Below are 14395 nucleotides of genomic sequence, written 5' to 3' on the forward strand. Positions count from 1 at the left end.
ACTGCGTATCATCCAGCATCAAATGGCTTAGTGGAGAGACTCCACCGTCATCTAAAAGCAGCACTCGCCTCGCAGCCTCACGCCGAAGATTGGGTATCACACCTCCCTATCGTGCTTCTCGGCCTGCGTTCAACACTTCGGCCAGAACTTGCCTGCTCTGTAGCCGAGATGGTTTATGGCTGCACACTCCGTTTGCCTGGTGACCTCGTCAGCCCCGTTACTACGCAGAGTGTTTCGGATCCATCTTCTTTCGTCCAGCGTCTGCGGGTCTTCATGCAAAACTTGCGCCCATCACCAACTTCAGCTCATACTAAGAACGACGTTTTTCTGCCGGCAAACCTACAGACATCTTCACACGTTTTTGTTCGTGTCGATGCGTCTCGCCGTGCTCTTCAGCCTCGCTATGACGGTCCTTTCCCAGTCATCAAGCGTTCTGAACATCATTTTACAATCCTGCGTAATGGGCATGAAGACACAGTCAGCATTGAAAGGATCAAGCCGGCACCCATTCTGACAAGCTCAGTCTGACCATTTTTTTTTCTTCATTTTTCACGTCCGGGTCACCAATAAATATAGCACACTGAAACGCGGTTCCGAAAACACAGCGCGGTTTATTATTGTATCTCCGCCATTGTTCCAACTACTTCTTCCTTCTCCACAGCAGACTACCCACTACTAGTTTATGTCCCAAGTGCGTCGTGCCAGAAGAAGAAGAAGAAAAGTATGCCACAGAGGTTTAACTTTACTCTGTAGAATTCAAATGGGATTAAGTCACTTCTTTATTTTTTAACGTGCATACTAGAGTGACATCATCTAGCGGCACGGTGTCTACCCATCTTGACATAGCAATGTTCTGTTTCACTCAGGGAATTTTAGCAAAAGCACTCGGGGAAAAGCTGGAAAACTCGGGGAATTAGAAATGTCAACTTGGTAGACGCCCTTTTGTTTGCCTTCTTTCTCCAATGCTCACCATGGCAGAATTACAAGCAGCGAATGCATCGGACAGTACAATTGAAAAGATCTTTGTTTTGTCATCTTGGATCAGCTTACAGCGCAAAAACGACGAGGACACAGACCAAGAATGCGACGACACGAGCGCTGATTCTCAACTAAGGTTTATTAGAAGGAAGGGCACGAATAAATACATACAGAGGTCAACCGGCTATCAACCGTGCAAGTGTGCGTGTGCATCAGAGTCATCACGGTGATAACCAAATTACTCAGGGCACGTGGAACACCTACGTGCGTCAAAAAATATACATAAACAAGACGCACTTACGAACAAATGTGTGACGCCATTTAATCCGGCGCCAGTGAAGACAAATTTCGATTAAGAAATTGCACTTCCTTTTCGCTGAGGGCAACCGACGGATGACTTATACACCTTTCACCTTCTCTGGCAATGAACAAGGCCTCCATAATCTCCCCCGTGTTCTGATTCTTATGGCGGAACAAACAATCTGTTTTCCCCGCCACCGGTTCGCAACCACATTTTCTGCAGTGTGAAGGCAGGTGCAAACCGCCTGCAGCTCTTAACGATGACAAGTGCTCTTTCAATCTGATGAACTATAACCAACTAGCCCAGATTTCCCTTCTTGTCATCTTGGCTTGATAAAAAAATCTCTTGAAGCGGACCTAATGCCATATTTTCATGTACATGCAGAACTGTCCATTGTGCATGGCTTCTTTACCGTGGTGACGGGATAGCAGTTCCAAGTATCCTTACTGATGGTTTGGCGGAAGTCGCACACGAATCACATCCGGGGATCAGTCCTATGAAAAGTCGTCTGCGAGTCGTGCCGGTGGCCTCGAATGGATGACCAACAACTGGTGAAAACATGTCTTGTTTCCCAGTCATGTCGCAAATCTGCATGGCCAACTGCAGCGTCTATGCAGCTAGTAGCTTTCCCTGACAAACCTGGGGAGAAGATTGGCATTGATATTATTAGACCATTTGAGCAGCTCCCGTCGATTGCCGTATGCAGTGACGCTTATTGAATATCGCAGCGAATGGCCAGAAATATTTTTTTCGAGACAAGTATCTACGGCGACAGTTCAGAACTTCCTGCTACAAGTGCTTGCTCATGAAGGCTACCCCAGTGAAATAGTTTCTTACCATGGACCACAATTCAGCTCGGTTCAATTTGAAGAGTTCGATCGCCATTGCTTTTCTTCTGTTTACCACCTACAAGCAAACGGACTTGTTGAAAGGTTCAACAAGTCCTCAAATCTGTTGTTCATATGGCGATATATGAGCGGCGTGATACGCGTGTCGCCGTAACAGACTATTCGGGCGTCTGCACACCTCATACCACAACGGGAGTCGCACCCGCTGTTTTGCTGCATGAATGACTGCCACGAACGCGGAAAAATTGGTTGTTTTGGGGTAGTGAAGAAATGTTTTTTTTTTTTTTTGCCTGCCACAGAAAATCAATTGATGCTAAAGTGTAGAGCAGTGGTTCTCAAATAGAGATCCGCGGAGACCGATTTAAATAAATGTGTTGTATTCGGCATAAAACCAAGTACACTACCTGCGCGAAACATGTTGTGTATGCGATCCCGCTAACATGTGAAAAAGTATACATCGGCCAAACTGGCCGATGTTTGAACGACTGCGCGAGCACCACAATTCGTTGAACACGTCAGACACGCTAATCTTCCCCGCCACTGCCGGATCAGTGGTTGTGCGCCGTTGTTTTCCAATGTTAAGATTTTGGGTAGAGGTGGGGGCAAGGAGAAGCGCGAAATCCTTGAAGCATATCATATCAGCATGCACTGTGACGATTGTGTCAGCACTACGTCCATTTCATTATTGCAGAAAGAATGCGAATTCCTGTCACTCTGGCGGTATATTCTTGGCCGTCATGTAGGCCAATTTTTGCTTTTTGCTTTCTCATGTTTGGTTTTTGACTTCGTGGTCTTACGTGATCAGCGCATGCGCCGTGGTTCTTCTGGGGGTTGCTGTCAGCTAATAAAGCACATTTGCTAGTCGTTGTGTGTGTCACTTCTTCCCCTTGTCCGGCGTCTTTTTTACTGCTTTTTGCCTCAGCGTCATGTACCAACTGACCCAGACTTCGACGTTATTACAAAAAGCACATTTCATTTTTTCTAGAAGGTTTGAATGCACAAAAACATATATGCAAAAGCGAAATACTTGTACACAAAACATCTGTATTTGTGCGTATAACAACCTTAGCCTAAAGCTTATTGTAAAACACGCAAGCATATTTTGCGAGGTTGCTGTCAGTGATCGAAGCGCGCTCCTTTCGATTGACGACTTTCAGCTTTGGAAATGCCCTTTCAACGTTAGCGCTAGAAACAGGAAGCGCCAGACGACGCAGCGCGCAGCGAGAAAGCACTGGCCACTGGACATTGTCAAGTCTCCAAAATGACAGGGGTTCAACAATGTTACATATTTCATAGCACTGATAGTTCGCAAAAACACTCAGGAGCTGGCTCATGTCGTCAGTTTCAAGAAGCACTAATTCAAAAATGGGCGCATAGGTTTGGAACGCGCAGGGCAGCTCATGCTTCACATTTGGATTCACAATTTGAACATAGTACCAAAACGATTCTTTGCTGTACTGGAGTTGATTGCACAGTTTCCTCTCAGATGTCTGTCTCCACTTTTCGGCGACAGCAGCGTAGTATCGTGAATGTTTGCGACAGTCGTTAAGCGGTCATGCTCGTCAAGGAGGTCGAACAGACCTGCAACATCCGATGCGAAGACTTCGGTTGAATCACGTCATTGACTGATGAGTGCGTGCAAACGAACCCCCAGTATGGGATAAACTTAGTGTGCCAGGGTACTCTCTACCTCAAGATCCTTAATGATTGAGAGCACGGCACGCGAATTGGTCTACAGAAACCTCATCTTAACAAGGAAGTCGTGCACAGCTTCAGGCGATGAAATAAGACTCTTGAGCTTCTCACACTTCGTTCCGTTGGCTTTGTCGCTTCCCAAGAAAGGCAAAATGGCGCGCCAGTAGTCCAAAATATCTTCTAGAGCTTCATAAAAAGAGAACTACCTCGACGGACATAGGGTATTCAGTGACTTGATGGACATGTAATGACCAAGCACACAAGACCAAACTTACGGCGCGGCTCCCGCTAGACTTCAACAGGGCAGGAAAGTGCACAAGAAAATCTCGAGAGAGAGAGATAAAAGTGGAGGAAAGGCAGGGAGGTTAACCAGGTTGTACCCGGTTTGCTACCCTGCACGGGCGGGAAAGGGAGAAAAAAAGACTAGAGAGAGCAAGGAGGAAAGAGGGAACCAGTAATACGCGCACACACACCAGTGTTCACCGCACACTCACAGACAGTCGAGACATATTTGACATCGGTTCCTCTGCGGTTGTCGCTGTGTTGAGGTCTCTCGACCACGATGCGCACTCTCCTCAGTAGAACGACAACTCCGTCAGCTCAATGCGCTCTGCAAGTTCTGGATTCCTTCAAGCCAGTTCTTGCAAGCCTTTTTAACATCTCGGATTCTAGCCAACAAAATCTTGGAACTACGTTAAACGAGCTCGTCCTGATTCCATCCTCCAGAGCGTTATTGAGTAGGTGGCACGGACCTTTGAAGTGAAGCGCCTTGAATTCGGCGATGGAGAGTTGCAAGTTCTTGTGGAGCTTCTGCATGTAGGAAGCTGAGTCGGAGTACAATACAGCTACGTCGCCTAATACAGCTACGCGCAGTAAACCTTAAATCGGTGAAACCATAACATGTATCAATGAGCGCTTAGAACTTGCCTTTTCGATAAAGAACGGAACCAGTATAATAAAAAGTTGGGCGAGCTGGTGTTGGTCCAGGTCATATTGGCCCTTGAAATTGGAGTTTATTGGATAAATCTGAATTGTCAGAAATTTTACCCGCGAATGTTTATCGGACTTTTCGGAGAAAACCGAAAACATGGAGCCCTACCTATTGTCAAGGGATCTCACAACCCAAGGAAACTTTTGTACTGTCGAAAAGTTGAAAATTCAGTGTTACCACGGACAAACTTACCCATTAAAGAGATGGCCACCACAATAGAAAATTGTATCTGACAACTAGACCCCAGTGTTGGAGATGAAGCAGGAAGTTTTTGAACGAGCGAAACCAGCTGTGCCTGGAGTCTCGAGGAACGGTGGTGGCGGTGATATCGCAGTGGACATCCTCATCGCCACTATCGTGTTGCGGCACGGAGGGCTGCTAGCCCGATAGCAACAAACTCGGACGCATCAACGCTGCCATGGGCTACCAACGACTGACTTTCTTTATTGCGCTGTACGCTTACAGTCCTCTGTAAATAAACTCATCGCTCATAGCATTTACCACCACTGTGAGTTAGGTTACGAGTTATAACTGTTAGGAGGGATCAGTGTTTAACCATTGTTGGCGGTAACGCGTTACAAGTAACGGCGTTACGGTAACGATTTACTATTTCGGGACTGTAACGAGTAACGTACTTTCGTTACAATTTTTCGGTGACGTGAGGTGCCACATTACTCGTTATTTTCTATTCTAATTATACTCGCAGTCTTACACAAAATTCATTAGTCTTGTAGGAGCGCCTTTCCCAGAGCTCGCCTCCGACGTTATTTTGCCGCTGTGGCGGACTGCTGTCAGTCCGCCAAGCATTGACAAAGCGACACCGCGTGGGGTCCTTTTTACAGCGAAAGCTGTTATGAGATCAAAACAAGGGCCGTTTTTGGCGCCCTAGTTGTCCGCCGCCGCCGGGGTCCGTAACCACTATCGCGCGAAATAATAAAAAAACTAAATAAGAAAAAATATCCGGGATGGAACGAGCTTCGAACCTGGGCCCTCTACGTGGGAGCCCAGCGTTCTACCTCGGCGCCATGGTGATGCTTGAAACTGCTTTGCAAAATGACCCTATACAGGCTTGATGTCGGAAAGTAACCACATTAACACGTGTAATGTAGCGTGATAGAAGAGTAAAATAACAAGCTAATTCTGTAACCAGGCGTCACACAACGCGAAATGCGCAACGTGTATGGTTGAATGCTTCCAACCCATTACAAAGGGCTCTGCCATAATTCTTCATCGTCATCAGCCACAGCATCAACAGAGTGCACACAATGCCTTACAGGTGTTTATCGGGTACCACGGTTCTCCGCAGAATGACGAAAAATTGCATAGTGGCTGCTGCCTCACTTCACAAAAATTATGACTTATAGTGGGTTCCTCGCAAGGGCACTTCTATTGGTTGCCAAGGAAGCCCATAAGGCCCCCATGATCCGTTTGCATACGTACCAACTAGCCCAACTTTCTATCCTGCCCCATGATCCGTTTCCTCAGGTTCTCAATAAAGTTAATTCCCCCCCCTCTCTCTCTCTCTCTTTCTTACGTTAACATATGTTATAAAGCGTGGTGGGAGAGTTAAATAACGACCGGGCGTCACACAATGCGAATTACGTAACTAGTGGGTCGTTTAAAGTTTTCAACCTATTACAAGATGCTCAGTCATAATTCATCGTCATCAGCCGTCCCATCAAGAAAGTACACATAATGCCTTAGAGATGGTACCTCGCTTCTCCGCAGAATTACTAGTAATGTCCTGGTGAGTGCTTCCCATCTTCACAAAATACATGATTTGTGGCGTAGTGGCTACGTTGCGTTGCTAGTGTAGTTGTATTAGTAGCTATAAGAGAGTTTATAACGGGCTCTAGAAATGCCGCTCTTCGAGCTTTCGCTGTGACTGTGCTGCGCTTTCCGCGCAGGCCTGGCATTTTTTTTGGTCCCGTATCACTCATAACGATGAAGCACAACATTACCGTTGTCAGATAAGCTGTATTGCGCGACCGCTGGAAAAAAATTAAAGAAAACTAGCTACCGTGCCCCCCTCCGTTAGCCGTTAGGAGGTTAGGAGTGCCGCTGCTGTCTGGAATGGTGGCTCTTCTATCAACTTGTATGCGCGCCCGTAAAAGCTGAAAAAAAAAAACTCCCAAACAAGCTGCCACCGTCTATTTTATTTTCACGTTTGGTGTTAATAAGTTCTGGGCTCTGCTACTGTTTTCAACTGCAGAAAACACCGTAACATCACGTCAAGAGAGCCTGCAGCCAGGTCATGTGGAACAGCTTGTGTTTCTGCATGACATCTATGTTTCGGTAGCAGTCACTCGAGTCACGGTAGCGTTATGTACTCGAGGACATGAGTAGATTTCATTTCTTTGGTCTTCATTTTAATTGTCAATAAAATATTTTGTATTCGATATTCGACATTTCTGGCCACTATACGGCACTATTCGATTCGAGATGAAATTTCACTATTCGCACACCCCTACATGTCACTGATCTTAAGAAAAGGCCTACTGCTATGTAACTACAGTTATTGTGCAATCGCAGTATTTAAAATTTTTTATAAGTTGATGCTTTTTCGGTTTTTACCAAATGTTTAGGTGAACCTAGTTTCCAGAACCTTTTTTCAATTATTTCGTATGTTTGTTACACGGGCTAGATACGCTCACGTGGTATGTAAAAAGGTAGTGTAGCTCGTACCTGGCGATAATTTGTTCAAAAAGCTTTCTCCAAAGGGTGTTTCAGTGTTATGTGTATTCTAAGGCAGTTAAAATATGTACTTGTCCCCCCAAATTGCTACAAACTTGTTCTTTAACGACATAATAAGTGCCGCTAACTGCTCCGAATCAACGTTCTTCTGCTTCAAAATCGAAATTTTGCTGCTCCAAAAACTGCTCCCAATTCATTTTCAGCCGTCTCACCCCTAGACCGTCTGGTGTGGTGCAGCCTTCTGTGCTGGCAACAGTTATGTTTGCTGGCTGGCCAAATTTTGGTGCAATGCAGCCCCATTTGGGAGCATTGGAAGTACGACAATGATGCATTACGACTGAGCTAAGACTCTCTTTACCGCTAAGGGAATTCTAAATGTCCTTTGCGATTCCCTTCAACAAACGTTGTCCTCTCTCGATATATGAGGATTGGCCATTCTGCATAGATTCAGTATGCTTTCTGTGTAAATCGTGCTTGCCTCACTTGGTACTTGAGCTCTTTGAAGAAGTATATGCTCGGCTTTTTTCTTCTGTGAACAGAATCATCAAGACGCTCTTTTATTTTGTATGTGAAGCAGTCGCGCGTTGTTAGGTTATCCTCGTGGTTGTTGAACCACACAAACACCGTGTCCATCAAGAAGAACACAGCATTCAAGAGCTGCCTTACGTTGTCCCAACAATAGTATTTGCTCATTCGTTTGTGGTGGTTGAGCCACTCGTCGACGTCCTCACAGGGCTAGCCTCTGAACGTTTGAGGCTCTGCAGGGGCTGGCACTGCCCAGGGCCAGCCACTATTGGGGTTTAATACGCTGCTGGTTTGTTCCGTGTGGTGGCTTCGGCGTGGGCCACCAGCGGTAATGGAGTCATTCCAGTAGGGCACGCACTTGACGGTTGGAAAACCGTACTGCCTATACTGCATGATGGCCGGCAGTATGCCACACCTTCCACCAATAACTGCTACAAGTGGCGAGTGCTTATTTACGGGGGAAGGCTTTCACAGATGAGGGATTGCCAAGACGTTGCAGTGTCCCGCATCAGAGTTGGGCCCCCTCTTCTTCTCCCTCTTCTTATTTGCACCATTACAGTATTATGTGAAATCCAGAGTTCGAAAGGAAGCCCGTCTGGTTTGGAAAATTCATGTCGGAAAATAGCGAGTGCCGACCAGTCGTTGAAATAAAAATGAGCGTTGGCCTCACCGCGGTGGCCTTGTTTCCGGAGCGCAGCTGTGTTTCTCTCACAGGGAACAGTTGCCACCTTGGCACAGTCAACCAGGCACTGACTGCCAGTCCCCATCATGTCGTCCTGCTACTCCTCCCAGCAGGTCGGGGTGGGGTTTTGAATAGGAGGCATATTGGGAATGGTCCAGCATCGCCAAAACCTTTGCAGTAAGGTGGGGCAATTTGTGCAGTGCAAACATTCAGATGGTCCAAGGGAACGGTAGGGGGAAGAGCAGAAAGGGTGGGTCAGGGAAGTTGAATTTTTTAGCATTTATGATTTACCGCACAGTAAGCACTGTACCGTAGGGGTAGGCATGTCGCTGTTTGAACTTGAGTTGATTTTTAGATGCGAAGCAGCTTATGCCCGAGCCTGTTCCCTCCCTGCGCCGTCCACACCCCCACTGCGCATGCGCAACAGCTGGCCCAAGCTTCCGGAGAAGACCACTAGAGGCGCCACGGCAGCTCCGCTAAGTGAAAATGACCCGCTCATTCTCCTCCCGGCAACGCCACCGTCAACGCCACGATGAGCGCCGCTGGCAGCAATGCTGCTGCTACTTATGCACAGAAGAGGGCTCCAGCCGCTGCCGCGAAACGGCAGCGGCGGCAAGCCGACCCTGAACTTCGAGCGAGAGAAGCGGAAGCGCGCCGTAAGCGCCGCCTGCAAGAATCCACGGAAGCAACGAGGGCTTGCGCAGCCGAAGCGCAACGTCAACGCCTACGCCAGAGGCGCTACACTTTACGGACCACAAGGCCGTCATACTCAAGGGGAAACACAACCCTGAACTTAAAGTAATCTACGGTGACGATGAGTAAATAAAGAGCAAATTTAACGGCAACTCTTTACGGAACTTTAAGTCGACCCATGAGCTGCTTCGCATGCTACTCAGGGTTCTCTTTACGGGGAGATGTGTGTAAATTGTTTTATTGTTATTAACCACAACTACACAACCAACTTACATAAACAGTGAGGATGGTTGGATAAAAGCTGCATAATGGCAGCTTGCCTAGATTGATTTTAATCTTCAAGACCTTTATTAGCCACTATTCATCATGTTACTATGTGCATCGGGCAACTCGTACCGTTAAGCATTTTTAGTTTGGGGTGCATTCAACGTGGAACAGTAATACAGTAGCATCAAATGTACGGCATTACTGTCTCTGCTAAAGCGCCCTATAATTTCTCTGTTGCCCCCTACAGACTGCCTGCTAGTGAGTGGGGGAAGGATGAGGAGGGGGGGGGGGGCAAGCTGGAATCTGTACGGGACAAGTTGTGGTCGGATGGTGGCAAAGCGATCCCAGCAGTTCGGTTTCAAAGTTCTTGGGCGTATCAGGGATTGCTGCATGCCCATACATCCGACCAACTGATAAGTATGCGAGGTGGATGATAGGAAGAGCTCCACTCCTGACGGGGCGGAGAGATAGAGGTAGGCAGTGTGGAAAGGATTGCCTGAGCAATTAGACATTGTTAACTGGGGTCCAAAGGCTGCGAATATGGTGTCTGGGTTCACTACCATCGTGGTTTTCACTGAACGCGGCCCGAACAGAGTAGCATATCCCTTTGCGCAGAGGCAGTGTCGCATCCAAGTTCCCTCGGGAGATTCTCGCTGCACGTAGCTGGAGTGATGTGTGGTGCATAGTAGGGTGCTAAAGAATAGGAGGCACTGCGAGTTTGGGAAGCATATTAGGGCAAAGGCCTGTAGATGCAAGTCAACTGAAATCCCTCCCCTGGGTTGTGGAGCACAAGCATGTCGTCTGCACAGCCTGGTAGGCTCCTATAAGTTCTTCCACAAAGTTAGTCACCCCCCACTCACTCCAGCCTGACTATAGCTGGGTGCGTAGGGAAACGAACTGTCACTTCTGGGTTTTCCTCAATAGAGAAGGCATAGTTGTGTGTTCAGTGTGAGTTCAGTCATATAGCAGGCGGTGTAGTAAGCCGAGTGTTTCATGGCCTCGAGATGTAAGGCGTCAGTCTCTTTGATGCCATGTTGACGAATGGAGCCTCGTCGAAGCATATTTATGATTTGGTTATGTGGTGTGTTGAGCTGGCAAACCAGTACGTGTTGTTTTTGATTGGTTTGTAAAATCTCGATAACAGCTGCACAGAACTTTAAAAAACACGGACAAACAAACAAAAATCATCTTGTCGGCGCATGCGTGGCTTGTCATGGCAGCAGTTAAATGTGACTTGCACATCAGTAGAAGTTCAGCACCTGTGTTGTGTTTGTCCGTGTTTCTCAGCATTACTGTTCTCCAACCAACTGGCCTGCGAGTACCACCTAAGCAAATCTGTTTCCCTTATAAATGGGAGTCGTGAAACACGGCCAAGCGTATGTGGCTCTTATTTTCACTTGGGGATTCAGACATTCAGCTTCGTTTCCAAGTTGGGTGTGAGAATTTCAGTAGCTGAGTTGTCATAGGTGCTGCCAGCATTGTGCTGTGTGAGACCTGAGCAGCATGCAATGTAGACCGTTGCATGTTGGTGGGCGGTGCAGATCCCCAATGTGTGGCGTGTGGCACTAGCTCCCGCATGAAGTGCATCTGGCTGAACGACGCGGAGTTCTCTTTCCTGCGCTACCAGCCGTGGCAGTGCCTGCGCTGCGCCGTCAACCACTCGTTCGAGACGGCAGGGGGCGGCAGCCAGGCTGCACGGCGCAACCTCTGCATCTGGTTCACGCGAGTCACCCGGCTCAAGGCCAACTACACCGAGCTCCAGTGCAAGATGCTCTCCTCCTCTTGTGAAGGTCAGCGGCTGCATGCCTGCAGTGGTCGAACACAGCCGTCTTTGCATGCACGTTTCGTATGCCGGCTGCTAACACTGCTTGTGAAGCACTGATCACGGCCTGCATTTTCATGAGCCAAGGTCATCGTAAATGACCAGGTGCGAGAAAGCGAGGAAAAACGAGGACTTGTGAACCTTGTTTGCCGACTGTTTAAGTGCAATGCGAGGCACAGCATTGCATGAGCACAACACAAGGCCAAGCATTCGTGTACTGTCTGGTAAAATGGTTAGCACGCTTTGTTCCTCTTCAATAACTGACATTTTTGCTGTTTGTTGAGGAATGACAACCCATGGGAATCACACATGGTTATGTACAGATTATGTTTGTGAAAACTACTTTTGATGTAGCCTTCAAACTTCAGGTTTCTTCTTGTGCAGGCGATTTTGAACGCACTATCGCTAAAATCTGTTTCTTCATTAACGTTTGCGCTAAAAAAAAAATTGCCCGCGTATCTGCGTGCTTCGCTGCAAATGTCGTCGAAAGACGATAGAGGAGGCGCTGCGTGAGATATGGACGCTATCTGGCAATACATCGGGAAACATGAGCTTGTGCAGAGGGCTTTTTCGTACATAGCGTCGCATTTTCAGCGCAGCCTAAGAAACACTAGGGTCTTTAGAATTACGTATCTATGTATCTTCTAGTAAAGGAACACACCGCCTAATACTTAGGTATTGATGTTGCGCCTCAGATATGCATAATATTTGCTTTTTGATCGACTATGTTCACATGTATGAACTCAGCTACCAGTTCAAGATGGCTGGGCGTTCAGCAAGTGCTTAAACTTTGGCCAGGTGGCTGAATCGTGTGACAGACAGGCAGACAGACAGACCAAAATTTCTTCGTTGAAGTATCCCAAGAAAGACTATCGTCTTTAAAAATGCCAGGCCTGTGCGGAATAGGCAGCGTAGACGCAGCGGAAGCTGGAGGAGCGGCCTATCTAGAGCCCGTTGTAAACTATCCTGGGCAACTAGTACTAGTGTGGTTGCAAGGTACCCACTATGCCATAAATCATCACAGTTTTTGAAGTCGGGAAGTACCCACTATGCCATTATTCATCACTCTGCGGAGAGGCGAGGTATCCACTACATGCCTGTAAAGCATTATGTGCACTTTTTTGTTGTGCTGTGGCTAATAACAATAAAAATATTTATGGCTGAGCCCTTTGTAATGGGTGGGAAACTTTAAACCAACCACTTGATTTGCAATTCACAGTGTGTGACACCTAGTGCTATTTTACTCTTCTACCACATCTGTTAGCGCGATTCCTTGCCCGACACGATGCCTGTATATAGGGTCTTTCTGCAAAGGAGTTTCAAGCACCGGCGTGGCTCTGTGGTAGAGTACTCGACTGCCACGCAGAGTGCCTTGGTTCAAATCCGGTTTGAACCCTGTTTTTTTTTTTTCTCTCTCTCTCTCTCATTGCACACAATAGCTGTTGCGGACACCGACCGGCGGCAGTGGCGACGACGAACAGTTAAGCTTGCAAAACTGCCTGTTGTTGTGCCCGCATAACAGTTTTCGCTGTAAAAAGTTAGAAATACTGAGTTGCCAGGAGAAAAATATTGTCACAGGAAAAGTGCATACACTTATTCACATTCATTTGGAATATCATGTGGTGTAAGTGTTGTGCATCCACTAGTCTCTCGAGAATAAACTGCTGAGAACAGCACACTGGTTAAAAATTTTGATGAGTATGCAGCAGACATGCGGTTCACAGTCATTGTGGCCACTGCGAGTGTACGTACAACAACAGGCAATGCACACTCCAGATGTAGATGAAAATACTTTGTGGGGACTAGTACAATGCATTTACTTCCTAGTACAGGCAGCCGGCTACATGCAAAGGGCAGCTGCTGCACATCAAGGCAGCCAGAAATCACTAGGAAAATTATCTCGGCGAAAGGAGCCATTGATAAGTTTGAATGAATATGATAGCAACAAATTGAAATATTATACGATGTGTGGCTTTAGGAGCCATACCAATTGTGGTAAACGTGAGTTTGCTAAGTAAACAGGTGGGCAGCGGCACGGCCAGACGAAGAGAGACCAGATGACGAGCCACGTGTAGAATGGTAATGATGAGGACCAGTGGCTCCTGTGGGCAGGTCATAAAGCATACGATGGCTTGCGCATGATGCAGGACATGCATGCATCCATCATACTGGCGCTCCAGCACATAGGGTCGTGATGGTGAAGAAGGCGACAGTCGACTGGTAAAGACAAAACTCTTCATAGGGCAAACTTGGGCCCAGGAAATCGAGCAACGCTCGCTGTAGAAGTGAGTGACACAATACGACGATAGCAGCTAGTGCAGTCGTCACTTGCCAATAAAACTGCTCAGCGGGTAAACGCGTCGGCGTTTATGCATGTGGCAACATGCATTCTACCCTTTTTGCTGGTTCTCACGCATGTTTGAGAATTAACTATTCGTGTCGTGCGCGCAATCTTATCGGGACATTCTCAAAGTCTTGAAGATTCGCGAGCATTCTGGAGTAGCCTGCACAGAGCGGCAGCGCTGAGTTTCAGCTGGCAGCAGACTGTTACAATCAGCCGAAAAACAAGCATGCATGCCAACGCCCCCCTCCTAAATAGCATCGTCCCCATTATGAAAACAGAACATGGAAGCGAAGAATGAAAAAAGATATGTGCACATAGGGAAAACAATAGAATCAAATGAGAAATGGCTTAAGGCTAGACACTACATGGATCACCTCAGGGCGTACGCAGTACCGCTGAGATTTCGTAATGTCATCAGATAAGTGTCGCGTAATTAATACCCGAGCCCTAGACCAAGCATTCTATCTCCTTTATTCTACTGCTCGTGTCTACGTCTTCTTTCTTCTCTTTGTCCTCCTGCTTGTTGCCGCGCGGCCGCAGTCGTCCGCAACATAC

At 47.2% G+C, this 14395-nt stretch overlaps 1 protein-coding gene across 3 annotated transcripts in view; it reads left to right on the top strand.

The window, feature by feature from the left end:
* The window catches only part of LOC119377101 (uncharacterized), a 133772-nt gene extending 122163 nt beyond the window's left edge, over positions 1-11609 (top strand). For 2 of the 3 annotated variants that reach the window (XM_037646701.2, XM_049411535.1), the window contains exon 3: positions 11216-11609. In XM_037646701.2, coding sequence (XP_037502629.1) covers positions 11216-11254 — 39 coding nt within the window. In that variant the 3' untranslated portion in view covers positions 11255-11609. The remainder of the gene's footprint in view (positions 1-11215) is intronic. The other variant, XM_049411536.1, reaches the window with a different exon arrangement.
* Positions 11610-14395: the final 2786 nt, after the last annotated feature.

Source organism: Rhipicephalus sanguineus, unplaced genomic scaffold (genome assembly GCF_013339695.2).
Source record: "Rhipicephalus sanguineus isolate Rsan-2018 unplaced genomic scaffold, BIME_Rsan_1.4 Seq347, whole genome shotgun sequence".
NCBI lineage: Eukaryota > Metazoa > Arthropoda > Arachnida > Ixodida > Ixodidae > Rhipicephalus > Rhipicephalus sanguineus.